Raw genomic sequence first — 23895 nt, forward strand, 5'->3', positions numbered from 1 at the left:
ATATTAGGGCAAATGTTTTCCTTGCAGAAAGGTATAACAAACAGGGCTTGCAGAGAAACCTTGGCTACGGCAGGAAGGTAACATGGTGCACTCTGCTTCTTCTTTTTATCTGTCCTGCTTAAGGATGAGGTTGTGACACCAAGTGGTTCTCAACAGACTGCAGAGTCTGACAGTCAAGTGCCACCTGCGGCAGAAACCATCGATCCCTTGTTTTACCCTAGCTGGTATAAGGCTCAGCCACGGCCAGCAAGCAGCCCAAGCTCAGCCCCAGAGAGTGGGCTGGGGAAAGTTTCTCCGGAAACCAGTGCAAAGAAGGCAGAAGCCTCTGAAGTGCCAGCAGTGGAGGAGAGCGCACCAGGGAGTGGTAAGGAAAGTAATGCCACTGCGGAGACATCCAAGGTCAGTGCCACCGAGGTCAGCCCAGAGGGTTGTGCTGCGCCGCAAGGCGGGAGCGGCAGCTGCTAAGGAAAACCTGACCTCATTTTCTTCTGCATGTTAAGAATAATCAGGGAAATATGGAAATGGCCCAAATGGTCATTTTGGCCAATCCCCTGGATTTACAGATGATTGGAAGATATGACAGGCTGTTTGTCAGCTGCAGAGCAGCATGTCAGCAGTTGTTTGTGCTTAGCTGCCAATGGACCTAATCGGAGTGGCTTATGCACGTGCTGCCAGAAGGGCCATGATGCCTCTGCCCATAGGTGCTTGCATGTGTTAGTAGCTGACAAATCTCACGCACAGGATTATTGTTGTCACCTGTTGGAAGCCTATGTACATCTTGTGTACACCAGTGGCTAAGCAGCTGTGGCTTGGCTTTGCCTTTTGCAGCTTGGTGGCTGCAGGTGGGGTGTACAGCTTTTCCCTGCAAACACGAAGCCATGCAAACACTCAGTGTCTTTTTGTGTGCTTGATTGGCTCTCAGTAGGCTGTATGATTTACTGTGTTCAGGTCTGTTGCAGGGGGTTTCCCCTGTGAGTTCTTGTGACTTGATTAAAGGAAAGCATGATGGTAATATATTCCAGTTCTGTGTTGGACTGCCAGCAGCATGATGAGATAACAGAGATTAATGTGTTGAGCTATGAGAGGTTGTTTCCCTTACAAGAACAATATTAGAGTGGGGATAACCTGAATTTGAACATTATTTCTTCTGCATTTGTGTGTAAACTTCAAATGAGTCAAAGACTCAAGAACCAGAGCTGAGGGGGCTGCATGGGAAGCATTTGCATATCACACATGCTCGTGGTCTAGTGAGATGACCAGCCCATCAGCAGCACGCTAAATCAGACCGTCCCAGTTTGCAGAAGTCAGACTCAAGCTGTATGGTTTAACAGAGACATTACCTGCACGTATGTGATGATAGGAGAGTATGTGTGTGCATGCAGAAAAGCACAAGCGGGCAGTACATACTTCAGTGCTGTTTCATTAGATGTTAGAGTTGGCCATTCAGCATACATGAACAGCCCTAAGATAATTAACCATCATGAGGTGAACAAAAAGTTAGGAGAACTCTGTTGGCTGAAAGCTTTCTGTGGTGACAATTGAATTTGGTGGAAGTATTGTCAGTGACTTTGGTTGTAGCAAGAGCAAAAACTGACCTACAAATTCCAGCTATTTTTCAAAGCCAGGTTTTGATATATAAAAGATATACATTTAAAAATTATCAAATCACAATGACCTTATCTTCTTAAGTATATTCCAAATGATCCGGCAAAATTTGCTGGCGCTGTTTCTTATTATCAGTTCCACAAATGAACAGGATCACAAGCTTCAGCAGAGGCAGGTGAAGTCTTTACTGGATAATTACCCAGAGGGTTGGCTGACTCTGGTATGCTTCTGTGGGTCCAGATTTACCAGCTGGAAGTAAAAGAACAAAACCAGTGCTTGGTGTGGCCAGCCTTCTGGAAAAGGGCTGCTGTGGCTTTCGGTCACGTGCAGCAGCAGTGCAGTACCCAGCACCACTCATGGCCAAGTACAGGGTGTGAAAACAGGCAGGTTGGAAAGTTGCCAGTGCCTGTGGCTGTGCAGATTTGTGGGTGCTGTCCCTTGATATTTTCTAGGATTGTGAGTGACACTGACATTTGGGGAGGAGAAGAATGCTGAGAAGAATAGTGCGTGGTTCTGGGAACAGTGGAAGAACAGAAGAGGGGATTGTCCCTGGGCTGGAGGCAGGGGAAGGAATGGGAAAGCAGAGGGAGCAGGAGGGTGCAGAGTATTCTGAGGAATAGAAAGACTGAAGTGAGCAAGCTAAGCTGGTAGCAGGGTGATACCATGGCCAGAGTCATGAATCTGAGCTGGATTGTGCATCACAAGCAAAATGGCCACTGTCCCATGTCAGTCGTCATTTTCTAGTGAACATTCACTTTGTTTCCTTTCTGCATGTGACTTGCACAACCAACTCTCAAACTGTATTACTGAATAAGTATTATTTACTTATTTACTGCCCTGGTTGATGTTTCCTATGCCACTGTTTTTACACCCTTACTCCAATTAAAGAGTGTTAAAGAAAAATGCTTAGTGGTAAAGACAAGTTCGTGTTATGACAACACTGGTGAAGCATTCTTCTTATTTTCTCACAGGAGTTAGCATTCTGCATATCACTTTTGGCATTTCTTATCATACTACACCATCTTTGGAATCTGATTCAGTACATTTGTTCTTTAATGGGTAGGAAATATTTCATTTTACCATTAACTAACAGTTCAAATAGTGTCTCTGGTGATGTTCCTCTATGGACTTAAAGGAAGTTTTCCCTTTTTTTCCCCCATCTGAAAACATCATGCTACTTCATAATTCAAACTGCCTAAAACATTTCTTCCTCGCACCTTCCAAATGCCACCCTTCAGCTTACTCCTGCATGGTTGAACATTGCATCTCCCTGGTTCACAACGGAAAGAGAAATGTACGTCCTCAGGTTTGTGGGCTTGTATTTCAATTGCTGTTCAGTTGACCAGCAGGATGGACACCCTGAAGTTTGACAGGAGATGTGCAGAGCCAAGCTCATTAAATCTAATAAATGGGGAAGTAAAACATCAGGAAAGAGAAAAAGCTGAATAATTCTGCTGCTGGTACTCGCACTGTGAGCAATCTGTCCCCTCCAGGCAGCAGAGCCCAGGCTGTCCCCTTGGAACTCTGTTGAGGGGACCTCATGCCACAGCCCACACAGTATACGTTGCAGGGGGGGACTCCTTGTCAGTTCTTTTTTTCTACCAAAAGGCATCCAAAGCCACCTCTCCCATGTTCCTAGGCACACAGGAGGCCTCACTCAAAGGAAGGGAAGACTTGGGCCTGCACTGCTGCATGGCAGCAGGCAACAGCACCACTCAGTCTCACCAGACACACTAGATGGGACTGCTGCCCTGCTGCACAGACACCTATGGCTGTGTGTGTGCTTTTAAATATCTGTGCTTTAATAACTGATACCTTGGATAGGAGCTTAAGGGATAGAATTTGTACTCCCAGGTTTTCAGCCAACATGTCAAGGCTGGATGCGGCTCTGGGCAGCCTGGTTTAGCGGTTGGTGATCTTGCCTACGGCAGGGAGGTTAAAACTTGATGCTCTTTGAGGTCCTTTTCAACCCAGACCATCCTATGATTCTATCATTCTATCGTTCTGTGATTTATATCATAAATAGAGGAGCTGATTCCAAAACACGAGTTCCAGGGCAGACTATGAATATTCTGACTCCTCTTCCTTTTTCTTTTTCTTTTTCTTTTTTTTTTTTTTTTCCCAAGAAGATCTAAACTAAGGAGTCCGTTATATATTGAGGCACAGCATGATTAGTACTTCTTTTTTTTTTTCTTTCTGTAGGAAAAGCCTTTTTCCCTTAGATTGCAGTAATTAGAGATGAAATACCTACAAGACGAAGGACTAGGAACTTCACCTGGCAGTGAAGTTGTCCTGAATACAATGAATATAAACTGAACCTTAACTATTCCATAACTTCTTCGGGAGTAACTCCTCTCTCAGAGACAGTGTCCATGGTTTAGTTTTTCCAGCTCCAAATTCCACCCTCCTTAGGTAAGCTGTGTATTTATATTCTATTTCTGAAGTGATACGGCTGATCTGCAGAGAATTCTGAGTTGCCACTCATGCATTCAATCTTATTTACTGAAGATGAAAGACATCTAACACAAAGCAATAGTAGTTAGCTTTGAGTGTTCATTCTAATGGCAGAAAAATGCAGTTTTGGTCTATTATTCAATACAAAAATGATGGTTTTCCATGCTCATTTTCTGTAATTCACTTTAAGCACTGTACACTATAACAGTATGGTACGGTGCCTCTACGAGAAATGTTAGATTTCTGTTCAGATTCTACATGCAAAGATTCTGGCACTGTGACTGAAGTCCATCTCTTCTAAAAAGAAAGAAAAAAAAAAAAAGGAGGGGAAAAATAATCTATCATCTATGCTTTATCTGCATAAGTTATGTAAAAAGATACTCTGTCTGGTGGTAATTTGAATTTGAAAAGCATCGGACACTGTGAATCTCAATTAAATTTACGGAGCATCGTTTAATTTTCATTTATTTGTGTTTAGTTTTGAAAATTTGTTGTATTATTACAAGAGGACACAGAGCTTGTTTGTACTCCCGGGGAATCAGGCATGCAAACAGCATTATGCTCTTTTTTTTCCTTTCTCTTTCTTTTTTAATTCAAAATACCTTTTGAAATTAAAATAGACCAGTGTAGAAAGCTCTCATTTCTACCATTTGAGACCTCTTTCTGTGAGTCTCTGGTGACAGCTTTATGATTTATTTAATCATGAAATAGAAAGGAGGTGAGGGAGAAAGACATTTTGGTCTCAGACTCTATTTGCATCGAAATGATCTGCTTCCCCAAGTGCAGTGAGGTGGCTGTTCAGACAGGTTATGTGCCTTTATCTGTCGTGCAGAGTATCAGGTCCCTGCCCTTTTCGTTTTTGTGTGATAAGCCCCTGAAAGCCAAATAACAAAACTACTGGAAATAAAAATGCTAATGACATTTTATGATGATAATAATAAGAATAGTAATATAAATCTGCAGGACTATCCTAATAGCAACATATACTTTATTTCCAGGCTATTTCAACAGAATGCCCTAATAGGGTTTTCCATGTTTTTCAACAGCAAGAAGCCAGATCCTCACAAATTTCTTTATTTAAGTGCACTTTGCTGTGAGAGATGACATTGCTGACTGTTCCCCTATAGCACAGGAGGGCTTGGGACAGAGGAGCAGAGGGTGCAGCCCGCAGGTGGTTGGCTTATTGGGTCTGAGGAGGGGCAGCATGAGGTGATTCAGGGTGAAAGATATAGAAACCTCAGCCTTACAGAGACACTTCCCACTCCAGGGAGTGAAAAGTTAGGGGCATAGTCACTGTGGGCTGCTCCTGCAGCTAATGGAGAAAGAGAGGTATTGCCAGTGAGAGGCATCTCGCTAAGAACAGCCGCTGCGCACTTGGCACCCTCTTCACATCCATCAGCTGAGACGGAGGTGACTCTGCTCCTAACCCAGGTGTCTCTGCTCAGCGTTTGATGTTAGGGGGATGTTTTGAAGCAAATCTGAGCTGCTGCAGTGACAGACGGGAGTGAAAGATTGGAAGACGGGGTGGGAACAGATCCACGCACTGCCTTGCCTCTGTGGGGAGTCATGTGTTAGGGAGGATGACACAGGCATTAACAAGCAGCCCATTCGGTGCACAGGAGACTGAGATCTTAGAGTCCAAAACAAAAACAAGGAAGTTTGGAGATGGTGTGTGTGACAGGTAACAGAGGGAGGTGAAGCTAGCTTTTACTGAATCTTAAATCGTCTTCTTGTCTTCAGTCTGAGAAAACAGGCAGAGTGGAATAGAGAGAAAAGTGCACATGTTGTGGATTAGACTTAAGAAATTCCTTGAACAGCTTGACGTTTCAGGACTCAGATGTGTGCTTTGTGTTCATTATACCTGGAGGATGCTACCAGTGGCATGCAGGTGTGGAGAACTGTGTGTCTGTTTTATAAACACCTGTGGCACCTAGCTGCTGGACTGGTACACCTGGAGGGGATAGAGGCCTTCAGTCTCTCAAAAATCTGACTTCCAGATACGTATTGAGTCATTCTTAGCAGTTCCTTTGGTTTCTAGGAGCCCTCAGTATCAGACTCTTCTACAAATGCAAATGCTCAATACAGTGATGTAAGCCCGTCTTGCTGCCTAGTTTTAGGCAACCAAACTTGAAAAGCTGGCCCTAAGTTCTGCCCTTCAGTTAATCTGTGCAGACCTCTGATAGCTGGAGAAAGCCTTGCACAGAAGAGCTCTTTCCAGGAATGTATAATCCTGAAATTGGCTTCACATTCAGAACCACTCTGTCCCTCAGTCTATAACAGAGGAATCCCAACATCAGCAATGGAGGGGTATTGTACAACAAAACCTTCTTGTGTTATCACTGAAAGAAGGCAGCTCAAATTATTTTGGTCTGGTTAAAATACGGAGGGTAATTGATAGAAAAATAAGGAAGAGTTTGTTCTTTTTTTCCTAATCATTTTCTTTTGTAGGCCACATCTCTCATGTAGTGACATCATGTAAATTTGTGAGAGTTTATAAAAGCCCTGTGTTCACCTGGGTCTGTGATCCTCTGGTCTATTTCACCTCAGAGGAAGTACTGGACCCCATATTCTGTTGCTCAAAACCCCCATCAAGAGAAATGCCTATCTGTTGCACCGGAGGAGTCAGGCACACACATCCAGTTTGAAAGGAAATGCAAGTTAATCATCCACAAACAATATTATAATCTAATTTCCCTTTGCTGCCAGTACAGTACAGTGCTTTAATTCCACGAGGATATAAAATATAATCAGGACTGAGCTGTTTGGGAGGAGAAATACTAATAGAGTGGCCTATGTTAATCTTGTTTTATTAGTTTTAAAATTTTCTATTACTTGCTTGCAACCTTCTGCCATCTGCCAAAATTACCACAGGGACAGTTCTCTCTGTATTCATGTATTGTAGCTCTCTTTGCCCTGCTGCTGAACGCTTCAATTTCAGCAGGTGATCCTTCATATATTTTTCCAGAGACAGCTTCAAATCACATGTCAGAGGGTCAGTATTTAGCTAAGTTTTAGTCAATTGGTTGTCATGTCACTATGAAGACAATACGGACAAAATAAGATCATTTAAAATCAAAATGCACACTGTGTGCATTGCTCGCGTGCCTCTATTTCTCCATCACTCTATAAAAGGTACAGGTACCGATTTTAGTGGGGCGCTGCTCTGGGATGGCTGCACAGATGCTGGTGATACACAAATAATTGTTTCATTTCTACAAATTCTATCTTGCTTATCTGCTCAGGTAAGCGAGCTGAGGCACCTCTAAAGCCAACAGCTCCCACAGAGGGGATGGCTTTCTTGAGAGGCCAGATTTTGGAGGAGCGATACTTCTCCAACACAGCCATCCCACAGTGTATCACAGAGCAGGATGAGGAGCGGGTGTCAGCAGCAGAGACTGCTCCAAGGATAATATGCTCCCTTGAACAATTGTACTGAGTGCTATTGAAAGGTCTGGAGATACAGAGAGCAAAATTTGATTTGATATTTACCACCTCGCTCTGGGTATGCCTGAAGCATATCTTTCCTCAAGAAAAAAAACTGGGTGGTTTTCTGCCATGCCTGTAGACTTAAAATATCTGCCCAATTTGACTGAAAGAAAAATGGGTCATCTATCCTCAGTGAAGCTGAGCCTTTTGCAGAAGACCCATGAACCAGTTAGCCTACAAGCCCCAGCTGAATTCTGTTTGAAGCTTCATCCTAAGTGCCTCTTAAATTTCGCTTTGAGAAAAAAGTTTTCAGCCTGTGCTGAAATACAGGGCAGACACTATATGCAAAAACCACTGTTAACATTCAAAAAAAAAAAATCCACCTCTGCTTCTCCGTAACTTGAAGTACTGAGATGGGACTCAGGTACAACACTCAGGTCTGAGTCTGCTATTTAGTTGGTGGCACATTCTGCCTGTACATTTCCATTTTGCATCTTGATTTTGTGCTTAAGGTGAGGTGTTGTTTTTTTTTTCCCTTTTGTTTAGTGGACACACACAGAGAAAATCAGGAAAGTCTTGATTGCTCTTCTTTTAACACCTCTTTCCCTCACTTCTGAGAATTATCTGAGTGATTCAGAGGCAGCGGTGATGAGTCGTGAGGGCGATGCATTAAGGCCAGCTTTCAGACAACAGTTTCTCATAATTAATATGAGTGGCAAATATTTCACCTGAAGTTTTACCTTGAAGAGTCCGGCCTGCAATTTGTCTGGTGAGTCATAGGTACCATCTGATTTATGTATATTTCATTTTTCACTCCATTACTAGCAATAGGATTCAACAATGACAGAACGGACAGAGTTATTTCTCCTGTTGAAATTAATACAAAGCCAGGCTCACCTAGATGTTGTCTTTCAGCAACTAGCTCATTTAAATACTGAATTCTGCCTCCATTAAGCCTCTTCCCCAAAGCATTGCTCACTCTGTTCATGAAGACATTTTGAAAAGAAAATAGAATGTGAACAAAAGGTATTTCTTAATCATCCTACATCGTATTATGGAAGATTTATGTCTCAACAACACAAGCCATCTGTTTGTACAGTGTTTGGTTAGTTGTCATCCTGTTACCCTGAGACACTTCAGACTTTCATTGCAGCTGTGAACTGAGCCACTTAAAGTAGTGGCTGTTGTTTCTGAACCCTTGGAGATGGACCAATATTTAAATAGCAATCTATCCAACTAGCCGTACTGAAAGTCCCACTAGCAGTAATTAGTAGTTAATTAGGGCTGGGCCCTTGTGTTTGAATATCCTGCCCTGCTACTTCCAGGCTTTTCTGGATGCAGGACAGGGAGGGACTGGAGCATTTGATGTGGAGATGCAGGTTGGATGGCTGTGTGTGCATCCAGAAGGAGACAGAAAAAAGGAGAGGGTCAGATCACACACAGCACTGATTCAATCTTAGATCCCTTTTCTGGTGGTTTATACTCCTGACACCTTTACAGTAATCTTCAGGTCGTTAGGTAAGAGGCCAGTGACTAATTCAGACAACCTGCTATCCCAGATTTCCGTCCAATGGAGATAGATTGGTGCCGTGATATCCAAATCATGCTCCAGATGTCCCACATAGATGTAACACCCACTTCTCCTTTCACTGAACTGAGGATGAGGATCTCACAGCCCTGGAGAATAAGTGATCTGAGTTTCTTATTGTTCTGTTTCATTTAGAGAGCACCCTATAAAATCTGCCTGAACCTATCTCAGCTACCAAAGGTGGTGACTGATACATAGCCCATCTCTTCAAGCACTCCTGACTCAGCACTTCTGCACACAGAAGTGACTATTTTTCATGATGACACACTTGCTCTATTACAAAATGCCTTACTGAGGAAAGGTGGCTTTTGTTTCCTCCATCTCTACTGGGAACATTTTCAATGTCTGGCACCAGATTTACTTTTTCAAATGCCCTCATTTTTACATTTGCATGCAATTTTATAACTTCATCTCATAAAATAAATAGACTTTTTTTTTTTTTTTTTTAATGAAATTGGTGCTCAGATGCAGGTCATTTTGAAGCTTGGCACTGGTGACTGTTGTCTGTGGTCTGTACACCAATAATAACTGGGTCAATAACTGAGATAGAATCTGCTGTGCCGTAGGCTTTCTGTGTGTGTTGCACAGTGGCATCAGATGGTGGCAACCTCTTGCTTCAGCCGATGTTCTAGCTTTTCTTCCCGCATATCCATCAGTGTAATTCTCTCAGAGAATGTGTGCTGTGTCCACAGTTCACATATGCCACCACAACATGCTTACAACAACCCAACAGAGTCCATTGCTCATGATGCGAGCACAAGCAGTACTTAAATCTCCAGAGCCTGGTATGCGTCCACACCTCGCTGCCATTCTGGCTCTGTTATCTGATCCAGTGAATGGAGCTCTGGAGTGAGTCACTGTCTGAACTGGCACTGTGTCTCATCCATTGGCTTTACAAAAAATGCCATTTGCAGAGGAAGAAAAAGTTTTAATTTATAACACTCCATGTTACAAAGGAAAGATGGTATAGCAGAGACAAATGGGACGTTAAACCACTGCTAGATTTGCTCCTTCTCACTGAAAGTTAAGAGTGAAGTTTCTCTAACATGGAATAATGGGTTACTATCATAGAGAAGCTGTTTAAAGGCCTTTAGTTCACATTTAATTTGTTGATCTGAAATCACATCTACTTACGGAATGAAGAAGAATTAGAAGGAAGAGGTGAGAGGTGGTAGCCATGAGCAGCTTTCTAGAAATGATGTCCACTTATTCCTGCAGCCTCTCAGGATGGTTCTTCCTTTGCTAGACTTGTCCAGCAGGACCGGAAGTGCAGAAGAAATTAGAAATGATAGTTGGTTCACTGATCAGGAGATCCTCAAGGACTTCAATGTCAGAGGAGCAAAGAATGATGGGTGGATAAATCCAGAAAATACACATCTGATCATGTTCATATTCACGTTTGTAAGACTCCTCCCACCTTGAATTTCCTTCATTTTCCTTGATACTGCTGCAGCAATGGATGAAACATAAGAAGTGTGTCTTATTTGTTGTTTTCTTTTTCTTTTTGAGTCATGAAAAAGATCTCCTAGATAGCAAATTTGCTTGTCCCAAGTGCCAGCTAGAAGTCAAGCAGCCTCTTACTCATTCTCTAAAACTGCTTCCAGCACTGGTTCTGGAACTTGGTATTGCATGAGAGATGTGCATATCCTACACCAAAATAAGCTAAGTAGTCTGTTTCCCTCTGAACCACATCTAGTCCCTTTAAGGTCATTATGCAGGAGACCTTGTGGCAGGCAGTAGCCACACAATGTTAATTGCAATATAATGAAAATCTATTAAAGTAAGGCATTTGCCTTACTTCACTTTCACCCAATAAACTTTTAAAATTCATTGCCAACCACTATTATGAAAGTGACATAGCTAGTACTGTGATTGATGGAGTTTGTCTATGCTTATTATTTGGTCTGCCACCATGTGTGTTTTTGTGACAGATAATCGTAGCAATTATTTCACAGAATATTCCATTGGTTCCCACTAATAAAAAGAAAAGATCCATACAGAGGAAGCCACTCCTTAGCTTGAAAGAGAATTGCTGTGATATGTGTGACAGCTGCCAGGTGTTTCGCTGAAAGAGCTAGACTGCATAAAAATTTGAAAACAAAATGCTTGAACTAAAGTTTAAACTATTTAAAAATAACCTGTTGTGCTCCCTTTGTTTCCGCTGCCTGGAAGTGTTGAGTGCCAAAAGAGTAACACTTGACATTTGAGGCAGACAAACATAGCCTACAGATTCTGTGATGGCTTTGCGACCAGCTAGAATGTTTTAATCATGCCTGTTCTTGTCAACACTGGAAGCTGCTTCTAAACAAGCAAGCGAAAATAAGGGAATTAACTTTAATTTCTCGCTCCTTTTCTGAGGTTAGAGGCTCCATAGAAGCAAAAAAAATCTTGTAGTTTCACTGTTTTTCTCTCCAAGACCCACATTTTCTTACAAATTCACATTCTTGCTATCATGCTGGGTCGAAATTAGGCAGCAAAGGCATTGCATAGCTCACATGCCTCTAAGGGTGAAGGTCTGTTTTTTTCTGGTAGCAAAGGTAGTTAGGAGTTTCTTGCCAAGTGGCCCTGCTTCTTATTCCTGCCTAGATGCCACCACTTGCATGGCAGCTGTGCTGATGCAGCTGGTTTTTTTGGGCTGTGTTGGAATTTAATCAAATTGTCCAGGTAAATATATCACTCTTCACCTCAAAAACAACAAAAAAATTGATGTCATTCCAGTGACATTCCCATTCTTAGCACAGCCTTGCAAACAGCTGCAGTGGTGCAAATGGACAGTGAGCCAGGGAGGGAAAGCTGGAAGAGGTGGATGGGGAGCCAAGGGGCACGACCTTCTTCAGTTATTGCTGTTGCTCCAGCAAATATTCATATAGCTGTCCAAGAGGACTATTTGTAACCAACTAGTGTATCCACCTACATAGCTGTAAGAAGAAATCAGAAATATCATACTCGCAAAGCCTTCAATCAGTACAAAATGAAGGACCATATTTGTTAAAAAATGCGAGAAGGTAATTTTGGCTTTGCAGAATTGTCTTTGCTATTCTCCTATGACCAGCACAAAGCCAGCAATTATTTTTTTGTTTTCTTACTAATTACACAGAATTCTGATCATTTAGCCACGTTCAAGCTAGATGAAATGTAACTGTGGGGGATCTACAGCCCTGGAGGAGGAAACAGCTATTTCAGCCTTCATTTCTTTCACATCTCCTTGCAAGATGGTGTGACGCAACCTCCAAGAGGTTCATTATAAAATATACTTTATCAGAAGTCATCAAAAAATAAGTTAAAAAGATTGTTAAAACAAAAATAAAATTGAAAGAGACTATGAATACCTTTCACGTTTCCTCCCCACTTCCTACGTATAGGAAGTTGATCTTGTAGAAGGTAATGGTGCCATCAAATTTTGCAGCTATTCTCTTAACAGTTTTCTGATATACTGAGGTAATTATTACACCTTCCCTGTGTAATTATTTAAAAGCCAAATCTCATCTAATCTGGTCACGAAGAGCATCTCTAGAGCCAGGAGAGAAAAAGAGGCACCTTCAGAGGGCAGTCTGCCCTCTGAAGACACCTCTTTTAGGACAGCGCAAATCACCCTCCAGTGGTTCCTTTGCCACTGAGGAAGGAATACAGTTTGCCTGACTGAGTATTCCACCGTTGGATGGCTAGAGTTTGCTAACATGGGTCCCACCTACACCTAAGGGCTACGGAGATTAGTAGTGGCAGAGCAGAAAACAGCATGTGGGCTTCATTCCATTTTGAATTTTGGGAAGGCCTGGACTGCCTGTTTTTCCCCAGCAAAAACAGGATAACTGCTACAAGATAAACATGATGAATGAAAAGGTTGTGCAAAGCCAGCCCACTTGCCCTTCTTACTTCCATGCCCTTTGCTAGAACTCTACAAAGATTTTGCTTGTGCTTAAGGAAGCAAATGCTGAAAGGTGCTGAATACCTGCAAGTTCGATACGACTCATCTGTTAAAACCCTGAGATCTTGTGCTGTTTGTTCAGGCACATCCCGGCCTGCCAGCTACTGAGGGGTGCTAAACGGATTTTCAGTGGGAGTTGCGGTTGCTCAGCACCTCCATAGAGCTGGCATGTAAGTCCTGCCTGGACTTCTCTGATGGGAAAAGCAGATCCAGCCATCAGTCATATAGGGTGTGCTTCCCTCTGCTCTGTGAGCTGGCCTGGTGAAAATTCCTGGTGCTCATTAAAAGCATCATCTGATGTCACTCAACACCACGGGGGAAAATATACATCAAGGAGTAAGTATTCAGCACTCTCTCAGCGTTGGCCTAATGCGGTTCATGTCATCTGAGGGAAAGAATTCAGTTATTCCTTTTTACTGTTAGAGGCCCAAATCAAGGGCTGGGACTTGTAATTCTAGGTAGTGTGGAAAACAAGTGCTACCCATGAGATCGTCACAACTCAGATCAAGTTCCAGTTCCTCACAGCCCTGAGCACACACTACCAAGCATTAAGTCCAAAACCCCAGGAAGACAAGTGGGCAGGGCTGGGACCTGTGTGACTCAGTGCACAAACAACACCGAAGTGTCACAGGTGTGAAAACACCAACCTAAAAGCCAGGGAATGGCCCCGCTGCCAGCTCTGTGCTGGCCTCACACCTGACCAGGCCTGCTGTTGGGTTGTTGCTCTTGGAAGGGCAGATGGAGGTGTTGCAGGCTGGCAGCCTGCTGAGCCCACTGAGGTGCGGGCAGAAGGCGTTCTTCAGCCAGCCAGATCCGATGGGAACGTGCTGGGCTCTGGCGGTGTTGTGCTGACACAGGGAGATGTCATCTCCGTAGCATATGAAGGAGTCAACGCATGATGAAACATGGCCTTGTCAGTGGTGTAGACAAAGATTGTTTTGTTTGAAATGCAGCACCAGCAATGCTGGTTAGCGAGGTAATGCGGTCACCTTTCCCATCCAAGTCGTTATCTCTTCTGATGTGCTAGGTGCCATGCCTACCTAAGATGAAGCTCATAGATCGTTCTTTGCTTCAACGTCGAGTTTGGTTTGGTGGGTATTTCTGGATAATGTCTTAGCAGAATAGCAAGTGAAGGTGATAAGGAAAGCCCGTCCTGCACAAGAGGACAAATGCCAAGATACTGGGATGGTTTTAAGTTTAAGAAGTTTGGAAGAAATATATAAAATTGCAGAAGATGACTTGTTAGATTCCTGCCAGCCTTTGTGAGGTGAAAGCAAGGAGGGGTCTGCCCCGTGCTTGCTCACATACACTGCTGAGGCTCAGTGTGCACAACTGCACAAGCAGTTTCAAAACCACTTTTAGCCAGTCCAGGCACTCCAGTTGTCCTTCCAAAAATAAAAGGCAAAATTTTCAACACCACGGAGGACTAATAAAACACCCACGCTCCTGCATCTGCTGAGATGTAGGGAGCACAGAATCCCTTACGTCTCTGAAAGTCTTGCCACGTATTCACTTCTGATATCTGGCTCTGTAATCTGGGCTGGAACTCTTCAGTTGAAAGGTTTGCACTCAGCACTTCCCGGTCTGAGAGTCACATCGGCACTCAGTCAGCTCTGGCCTTTCCAGCTGAGCATTGGCCCCACAGGCCCTACTCTGCACAATGCTTTGGCACAAGCCTGGGAAAACCCTTCTCACGACACTGCTGAACTCATTTCTGAGCCCTGTGTGTTGCTGTGAGTAGGAGAGTTGCCTTGCTTTGCAGATACAAATGTAAGCCAAAGATGAGTGAGTATTTAAAATATTAAAGCAAATTCTCAGATAGTATTTCACTGGAACAAATAGGGCAATGCCAGCCTAGAGCACCTGAGGATCCAGGTCTAAAAAGGGAACTCAGAAATCTAATGAGACACAAATGAAGAAATAGGGAGCTGCATGTTCATCCCTCCATTCTGCTTTGTCTAGTGGTGTCATGGCACTCAAGCAGGGAGTAAATGAACGAAGCTCAGCAGCCCACTGGCACATAACCACCGTCCCCTCACCGATTCCTGTGGCACACTTTAACATGAAGTACTTAAAAAATGCTACGCCAAACCATCATTCCATGCTTCAGTTCCTCGTAAGCACCCCTGCTTCCCTGTTTGTTCCTGGATATGTATCTTAGCATCGCTGCTTTGGTAACTTTTCCATTTTAGGATGGTATTATAGAAGATAATGTGTTAAAGGACACAACACTGCCATTTTCCCTCTCCTGAGTGATAACAAGCAGTTCTCAGAGATCAGCCTGAACTTCCCAGAGCAAGGAGAAACCCTGCACAGAGATTTGGGCAGTATTGACCCAAAGACCATAGCACTATTTGAATTTTAAGGATGTGCAATAATGTGCATCTACAGAAAGAGAGCTATGAAATCCTGTGTATTTTGTGCTAAATCATGGTTTTTGATGAAGACAGAAGGCATCCCTTAGCTGCCCAATCATCCATTTTTGTGTGTTTTACCTTTAATAGGATTTCTGGTTCTTCTCACAAAGCCAGTGTTCATTCTCTGCCAAAGATATGTTTCTATATATTATAGTGACCTGTTAAAGATCCACCTACCTACCTTTAAAACATAATGACAATTCCTATGGTCAGCAGGCACAGCATATCATGTCCAGATTCCTTTTTTTTTCTTTTTTTTTTCTTTTTTTTCAGAAATGGGCTCCTTGGGCAAATAATGAGCAAAATTTGTTCTGAGATTGTAGAATGGATTGTAGAACCAGAAGCTTACATTTTCTTTTCTTGGTCTGAGTGAAATTAAAGTGAATTAAATATTAAAAGACTTTAAAGAGAAACAAAAATCGAAGCAAACTGAAGGCAGATTTCTGAACACTGATAGTGCCAAGTGGCAGTGCCCTGTGGTGATTTCTGGCTTAGCTCCAGGGATCACTGGGTCACAGGCAGTTGTCACCTTCATGCAGTGATATCCCAGAGGCCCAAATCTGGACGCAGCCCCTTGCATGGGCTCTGCTCACACAGTGTGGTCCTTCTTGTCATGATCTCCTCTGGCTTGTCAGCATGCCCTCCTGAGGTTTCCACACTCCCCGCCTTTCTCCCCTTTCCCGTTCCACTCTATCTTCCTGCGTGGTGTGAAATCGAGAGGGTTTTAACCCAATTTCTCTTGCCCACCTGCCAACCTCTCCTTCTTTTGCAGACTGCTTCTGAGCCATCCCCTGCGGGGCGAGTGGAAGCCGCTGTCGGGAGCAGCGAGCAAAGCACCGAGCCAACCCGACACATCTTCTCCTTCTCCTGGCTGAATTCCCTGACTGAATGAGGATCTGGAGGGGCCACCTGGGGTCAGCGCAGGAGCAGGCCCAGGAGGGGACACCTGAGCAGGTCATGCTCCCAGGAGCCCAAAACCTCCATCCACATCATACCCAGCCATGGAGACAGCAGTGTCCTAGAAGGGACGGGAGCGTGGGGACAAATGGCTGTACTTCTCTATGTAGTCAGAGTGTTTTCCAATAATTTCTTGTTTCTGAGGGAAAAATGGCATCACTACAGATGCAGGACAAGTACTTTTCACATTTTGTCATTCGTCTGCTTTTTGATGTGTCCCTGTGTGAGTGTAGCTGCTCCCCAGTCCCTCTGGCAGATGCTGCTGCAGTGCTCACCAGCAGCTCCCTGTACCCAGCAACACTGGAGATACGTCTGCGGCACCCCCGAAAGAGGGATGATGTTTGTCACCCGTGGTCCCCATGGCTTCCCATACTGGGGGAGGGAGAGGGAAACTGCCCCTTCTTTCTCCCTTTGCATCTACTTTCCCGAAGGGCCTTGCTCACCTGGGCGGGGGGCGGGAGGGGGGGCACGGCAGGAGGGGTGGGGACAGGCAAACCCCATCAGCATGGGGCAGATGTTGGGGTTACAGCAGAAGTTGAACCGTTGAGGTGATTCTTCTGACAAAATTCCTGTCTTAAAAGGAGTGCTCCTAGCGCGCTGAAGGTAACAGAGAGCTTGAGGGAGACGGGAGGAGCGCTCGGTACCAGAGCCGAGCCCTGAGCTGGGACTGTGAGCACGGGGCTGTGCGGGAGCGACCTCAGTGCGGGGCTCAGCCCCGATCGGTGCTTATTGCCTCCAGAAAACGCTCCTGCAGGGGAACTTCCGGGGGGATGAGGGCTGCGCAGAGCTTTGGGGCTGGCAGCGGAGCGCTGCTGCTACTCGTATCGCCGTGTCCGTCCAGGAGGAGGATCGGCTCCGGGGTGTTGGTCCCGGTCGTGTCTCCGCGACCCTGGCAACCCGCAGCGAGCGGCGGAGTGGAGCGCAGTGCTGTGCCACCCCCGAGCGGGGCGGGCGGCCCACGGTGCCAGGCAAGAAAGCGTGTCCAGCCATCGTTCCTTTGCAGCTTTTATTAAAAATATAAATATTAAACATTCTCTTACACAACAAAATCGACCGAGCGCTGAAAAGATGTTTTATTGTGAAAATGTTGTACAGGGTAAAAGTGGACTCGAAGTAGCGGACAGAGGTTCCCCTCCCGCCTCCCTCCCCGGCACGGCGCTCCCCGTGCTCCCCGCCGCCCCCGGCCGTCCCTGCGGAGCCCTCTCGCTATGGGAAATGGAGAAATAAATAAGGGTCGGGGGTGGGGGGCCCGGTGGCACCGCGCGTCCGCGCATGCTGAGGGGGGCGGCGGCTCGGAGCGCGCCCTTCGGGGTTCGAAGCTCTATAAAAATAAAGAGATGACATCAGAGCAGCACTATGGTACGTCGGGCGGTGTGATGGCTCTGGTGCTGACCGCGGGGTCCCTTTGGCAAGGCGCGGGGGGGCCGCCTCACTTCCCGATGATTTCCATCAGTTTCCTGTTGCTGTGGGCTTGCTGCGCCAGCTGCTCGGCGCGGGCCATCTCCAGCACTTCCCGCAGCAGGTGGAAAGTCAGGTCCAGGGAGATGGGCGGCTCCTCGGAGCGCTTCTCTCTCTCCACCGCCTCCCCCGCTCCTTCGTCCCCCTCGGAGCTCCCCGACCGCTGCAGTTGCGCCGCGGCCGCCCGCAACAACTCGGCGGATGCTTCGGGCCGGAGGTGGCCGCCGGAGGAGGCGGAGAAAGGGCCGGCGGGGCGCTTGGTGAGGTGGCCCAGGCGCAGGAAGTACTCCTCTCCCATGCGGAGCAGGACGGGCAGAGTTTGCTGCTGCTGCTGCTGCTGCGGGAAGAAATCGGGCTGCTGCAGAGCCCCGCGGGCGGCTCCCGGGCTCTTGCTGAGCGCTCGGCACTCGTGGCAGGGCAGCAGGGCGAGCAGCAGGATCCCCGCGCACACCAGCGGCTGGAGCTTCATGGTCGGGGCCGGACCTGCAGCGGGGCGAACGGGTGGGGGACACGCGCGGGTCACACGGCCGGGCTCGGGCGGGGGGCGCGCAGCGCGGCCGCTGTCCCGGTGCTGAAACGCGGCCCCGGCGCACCCCGAGCCCCTCCGCGCCGCTCCGCGCCCCTCCGCGCCCGCCCGCCGCCACCCGGCCCCCGCCGTCGGGGCGAGCGCGGCCCCGCTCCTACCTGGGGCGGCGGCGGCGGCAGGCTGCGGGGCTCGGCGGGTGCCCGGCGGTGCCCGGCGGTGCCCGGCGGTGCCAGGCGTCCTTCCTCTGGCTCTGCCTCGGAGCCTCCTCCCGGAGAACTTGTGATCAGATTTGGTCCTAATCAGAGCCGGGGCGCGGGATTTTTATAGCTTAGACCCTCTCCTGGAATCACGCAGAACTTGCCTAATAAGCTGACGCTCTCCTGACAGCCCGATTGCGTGCCCCGATCCACTGCTGAATAAATCATGGGGGCCCGTCGGAGCGGCGATGGGCCGAGTTTCGCTATCGCAACCCCAAATCTCACGTCCAATTATATCAACAGATATTTATCGCCTCTGCGGTGACGTCAGCGGGGCCGGGGGCCGGGGAGCCGCGGCCCCCCCCCCCCCCCCCCCCCCTTCCCATTGACAAAAACACTTGAATGAGATCTCCTAGCGGGCGCGTACGCGGAGAGGTCACTCCGGGAAACTTTCCGCTCTCGGGACGGCTTCCTCCGCCCGACCCTCCACTCCCTCCTCCGCCTTCTCCGGGCCCCACCGACGGGGCGCAATGGCACGGGGCTTGGGAGGCCCCGCGGGCCGATGGGGGGCCGATGGGCGCGGACAACCCCCGCCGTTCCCTGGACGGCTCCCCACTCCCAGCTCCGGGCGTTGCTCCTCTCCCTCGGCTGTCCCCGGCCGCCACTGCCCGCAATCCTCCCCTGCTCCTCACCCTCGAGGCCATGCGCTTCCCCGCCTGCCCCCCTCACAGAACTCCTACCTCCGGGGGGCGTCTCCCGTCAGGGGGTCCCTCTGAGGTCCCTTTGGGGTGCTCTCCCACCAGCACGGTGCCCGCATATTCCACCCCCTGCCTCCAGCCGGGCTGCTCGGCATCTCCCCAGGAGGGTGCACCGTTCAGCACAGTGACTTCTGCCCAACTCCCATCCTGCATGCAATCTGCCTCCTTCAGGTTGCACATCCCAACAGCTTTGCGTCTCAGTCCTGCTTCCCCACCGCCTTACTTGCGACGTTCGTCATATCCCTCCCTTTAAGCTGAGAAATTGCACTGAAATCCTCCCGGCTTTGTACTGCCCCAAACGCGGGTGCTTGGGGTCACACACCTGTGTGCGTCCCAAGGCAGCCAGGAGATGAACACAGCACGGAAGGTGGCTGCACATTATGGATGCTGAATCGATGACAAACCTAAAATCCATTTTCTTAATGAAATAACAAAGTTCAAAGCACTGAGTGTATGAGGTTGGCTGCAGCCCAGCTCTGAGCATCCCCTGAGGGACGCCGCACACTCGGGATGCTGTCACACCTACCTCCGGCCTCAGATGTTGCTGAAGTGCCAAAGAATCAGATCTTATGCATCATAAGCAAACAAATGGAAAAACAGGTTGTAATGCTGGGGATTTGTCTCGGCATTACCTCCGTTAGCTCAGGCATTTGTGAACCAAAATGCGTATTACAACAAAACAGAGCAGGATATGTCGAAGAGCTCGTCACAGCAGAAGCTATTTGTATGCTTTTAAAGCATGTTAGTGCCGCTTCCTGCGAGAACAACAAGAGGTTCAAAGAAGCAGGAGCTGCATTCAGTCAGGTGATGGAAAATGTAAGAGGCACTCATTAAAACAGAGCCCTCTGGATGTTATCACAGTGTCTCAATTTTTAAGTTTAATATGCCCTTAAAGAACACAAAACCTCTTCAAATACTGAGGCCGTAAACACAGAGAAAGAAAAATTCTGATCCAAGTACATACTTCCTAGTTCTGTGGGTACGATCTGAATAAGATACAGAGCTGCGTCTCTCCTAAAGACTGATGCCAGTTAGAATTGGCTCTGATTATTTTATGTTTCTCATTACTTACAGTAGTATTCAGGTCCTTTTTGGCAGTTTTGTCCCTTGAAGTGGTAGCAAATAGAGCAAAGGAGTGGGCTCAGAGATCTGCAATGTCAGATCACCATGCAACACGCTGGATCTTTCCCACCTGAGCCCTAAGCAGGGTCTGTATTCCCACAGTCTCATCATTCTGTCTGGTCCCAGTCACACTTGTCCATGTTCTCCACATAGACCCAGAGCAATGTGCCAGGAGGCTCACAGCAATGTGGGAGAGGCTGTGAGGAATTGGGATGCATTGATCACCAGGTTCATAGAACCTCACAGGTACATGAAATAAAAAGTGCTCCCCTCAGTACTTCAGAGAGAGAATTGGCTCCCTGTGACCACAGAACTCCTTTTTCCAATAAGGAACCAGTTCCTGGGTGAATGTCAGGCTCTGGAGGGCATCAGGCTCTGGAGCAGGCTCCTCAGGTCAGTGGCCATGGCATGGAGCTGCTGGAGTTCAAGAGGTGTCTGAACAGTGCCCTCAGACATATGGCATGGTTGATGCTGTGTGGGGCCAAGAGGCTGGACTCAATGGTCCTTATGCAGAGGGTATTCTATGATTCTATGAAATGGCAGCTGTTAATCCTTGCAACAGAAGAAATATATCATGGATTCTCACTGGAGGCATGAAGAGGGGAAACAGGCAGATAACGAGTAGATCTGGATTACAGCTAGTGGCACGGTTTGAGATTAACGTACTTCTCACAAGAAAAGTATTTGTATTTGACTCATTCTGCAAACACCACAGGCAGACACAATTTTTGCAGTGAATCACGCAATAACATTGTCTAGAAATACAAAGTGCTATAGCAAAGTCCATCTTCTCTGTGCTGATTTGGGTTGGGCAGCACCAGCCCTTGAGCCTCAGCAAACTCAGGCATCTACTGGAAGGCAATTTATAGACTCCCACTGGAGCTAGGGTAAAGAGAAGGCATACCCAGTGCATGATACAATCCTCTGCAATATAACATCTTAGCTTCTGGACAAGCTCACCTCACTCCCTTGTCTATAAAGGGAGTGCCCCTGCATTAAGGGGCATACCTTAGCCCAGTCGCTGAATGCTTAAACAGCCAGTGTTAGGGGAGAGGAATCCCCTCCATGCTGATTGACCATGGCAGTGAGCTCACACAATTCTAAAAATAACGGTATAGAAGTGACGGTGTTAAACCCAGGGTATGGCTCTTACCCCAGGTATGTCTGAAGATGTCCGTCTACAAACATGGAAGACGACACACCAGATGTAGATCAGCTTTCCACCACAGTGTAGTATTTCGTTCCCTTCTTGTTTCTGTCACAAGGCAGAGCGGCCTTCTGGCATTGTCACATTCAGCAGAACTTCCATAACCACTCACATAACCACTCGGTGTGATCACCAGTGTTACTTGGTGCCTGCGATCAGCTCTCCAAAGCACCATCTTAGATTGCGTGGCAATTTCAGATGAACCTGGCACATCTTGCCCACTCTGAAGTGCCAGCAATCACGCAGCAGCCTGCGTGTAAGTGACATTTTCATTTGACCCATTGCTGCTCTCAGTACTGAGAAATCTAAATCCAATGGTCGTAAATGTTATGTGTTCTGGGACAATCTAGAAAAAAATATATCAACAAAATACCAAAAAAAAAGTATGTTCTCTTCCAGGATTAGGAAAAATAATAAGAACCTCAGCTATTGGTCAGTACTTCTCAGCCCAGATGTCTCCAAAACTCTCTCGATTCCATTTTAATTTCTCCTTCAGACAATTTTTTTATGATTTCACTCTGGGAAGGAGAACACACTCTCATATCACAGGGAGTTTCTTGGCACAGCCCACTGACATATCAGCACTCCACTCATAACTTCTTAAAGTTATAGTGTTTTTTTCCTACAGTCTTGAGAGACGGAGAGAAAAACTCCTCAGTTTTCCACATTTTGCATTAGGAAGCAATGTGAGAGCAAGTCATGCCATGAGCATTCCTCACAGGTCAGCATATGAGACAGGACTGCATCCTCCATTTTCCAAGACCAAATTCCTGATCTCGACCAGAGGACTCTTCATTCATGGGTTAATGTCACACTTTTGATTGAATTTATGGGCTGGAGGTCTCAACGGAAGGAAAGTGTCTTCAGAAGCATCCTCTGGGTCACTCCCGTGTCCAAAGGGAATGCAACCATGCTGTGCTTTCCTGGATCTCTGGGGGTCATTTTCCTCTTGAGACCAGCAAACACCGCTGCCTGAGCAAGAGCCCACCCTGTCTTAGTGCCTCATGCACCCAGGAGGGCTTATCAACCAGCACTAACAGGAGCTGTGCATACACCTCCCTGGACATCTCCCAGAAGTCTGTGCCCGCAATCGCTGCCAGTGGAAGGACTTGTGTTGCAGGAGCAGGATGGGAGGACTGTGCATGCTAAGGCTGTGCCCTTCTTCTCCCAGCAGCCCTCCTCTGGGGAGGCAACAGCTGACCTTCATACTTACCTCACAAGACTTGTCAGCTGTTATTTCTGTACTTAGATAATGGATGAAGAAGACTGTGCAGGTACATATGCAAGCTCTCAATACTGTTGATGATAATTCTGCAGAAACTGATCTTACAATTATTGGTAGCATCAAGGAAATCCATCAAACGAGCACCCTGTTAAAGCACCCAGCAATTTGTATTCCAAATTGTCTCAGTGTCTGCGTGCATCTCACTATGAAAGAAAGTTTTTTGTGTGCTTGTTAACTGCCTGTCCCCTCCCCCACCTGCCTATGTCTGGCAGGGGGTAAGGATGGATCTGGAACCTCAGGCATGTCTCAGCCATCTGCTGAAATTACTCACAGGTATGTGGGTGAGGGCACCCATGGGCTGGAGAGGACATGATGGGCAGATGACACAACAGAGAAGGGCAAAATAAAACCAAATACAATTGAAGAAGTTTTATTGGCTTGCATCCTACAGGAATAGTTACAGAAAGGGCATAGGATTAATCTGTTAAAGAAAACATGGAATAGCTACACTCTCACTAAAAGCAACAACCACAGATTGAATGGTTCATGATGGTTTCAGTCATCTGTTGCCACCTCACCTGGCACTGAGGACCATGCCTTGGTACCATCCCATGGCACCTGGCCTCCATCAGCCACGAGCACCAGCAGCAGTGTTGAGTTGGTTCAGATCCAAAGCTCCAAGTGTGGAAACCGTCCTGCTGGGGTGATGGCACAGCACCTTCCAGCATCCAGGCAGAAGAAATTTGACCAAACTGATGAGACTGTGATGTTCAGTGGCCAACCTGTCGCTCTCCCTCCAGAATAGAAGAGAACATGAGAAATGGTCCAGTTTGTGTAGAAAGTGAAACCCTCAGTCACTGGCATAACTTCCACTGTGTTTGCTTACTGGGAACCTGGATTTCCTTCATAGCATAAGACACACAAGGTGTTTATGTGTAAGAGCATCTACTGCGTGAGAAGATAAAGAAATGAAAACAGTATAGAGGAAAAAACTCAGTGCGATTTAAAGGAGATTTGAGATAAGAGCAAC

General features: G+C 46.8%; 2 protein-coding genes across 5 annotated transcripts in view; one reads left to right on the plus strand and one right to left on the minus strand.

Moving 5' to 3' along the window:
- Positions 1–16558, plus strand: part of TRIM55 (tripartite motif containing 55) — a 36142-nt gene extending 19584 nt beyond the window's left edge. Inside the window, exons 9-11 of one of the 4 annotated variants that reach the window (XM_052704037.1) lie at positions 124–399; positions 2577–2664; positions 16188–16309. In XM_052704037.1, the coding sequence (XP_052559997.1) occupies positions 124–399; positions 2577–2664; positions 16188–16198 (375 nt within the window). In that variant the 3' untranslated portion in view covers positions 16199–16309. Of the gene's footprint in view, positions 1–123; positions 400–2576; positions 10595–16187 lie in introns of those variants that run through there. The other 3 variants (XM_052704035.1, XM_052704036.1, XM_052704038.1) reach the window with 3 other exon arrangements.
- Positions 16559–17421: 863 nt separating this feature from the next.
- On the minus strand, positions 17422–18316 carry CRH (corticotropin releasing hormone). The gene has a single exon (XM_052704005.1). The coding sequence runs from the start codon at positions 18297–18299 to the stop codon at positions 17802–17804; it is 498 nt and encodes a 165-aa protein (XP_052559965.1). The 5' UTR covers positions 18300–18316; the 3' UTR covers positions 17422–17801.
- Between the last annotated feature and the right edge of the window lie 5579 nt (positions 18317–23895).

Source organism: Tympanuchus pallidicinctus, unplaced genomic scaffold (genome assembly GCF_026119805.1).
Source record: "Tympanuchus pallidicinctus isolate F22 unplaced genomic scaffold, pur_lepc_1.0 scaffold5, whole genome shotgun sequence".
Classification (NCBI taxonomy): domain Eukaryota; kingdom Metazoa; phylum Chordata; class Aves; order Galliformes; family Phasianidae; genus Tympanuchus; species Tympanuchus pallidicinctus.

Bases quoted from the DNA above. Each gene is read 5' to 3' on its own strand.
- CRH (XM_052704005.1), bottom strand. From the start codon at position 18,299: ATGAAGCTCCAGCCGCTGGTGTGCGCGGGGATCCTGCTGCTCGCCCTG.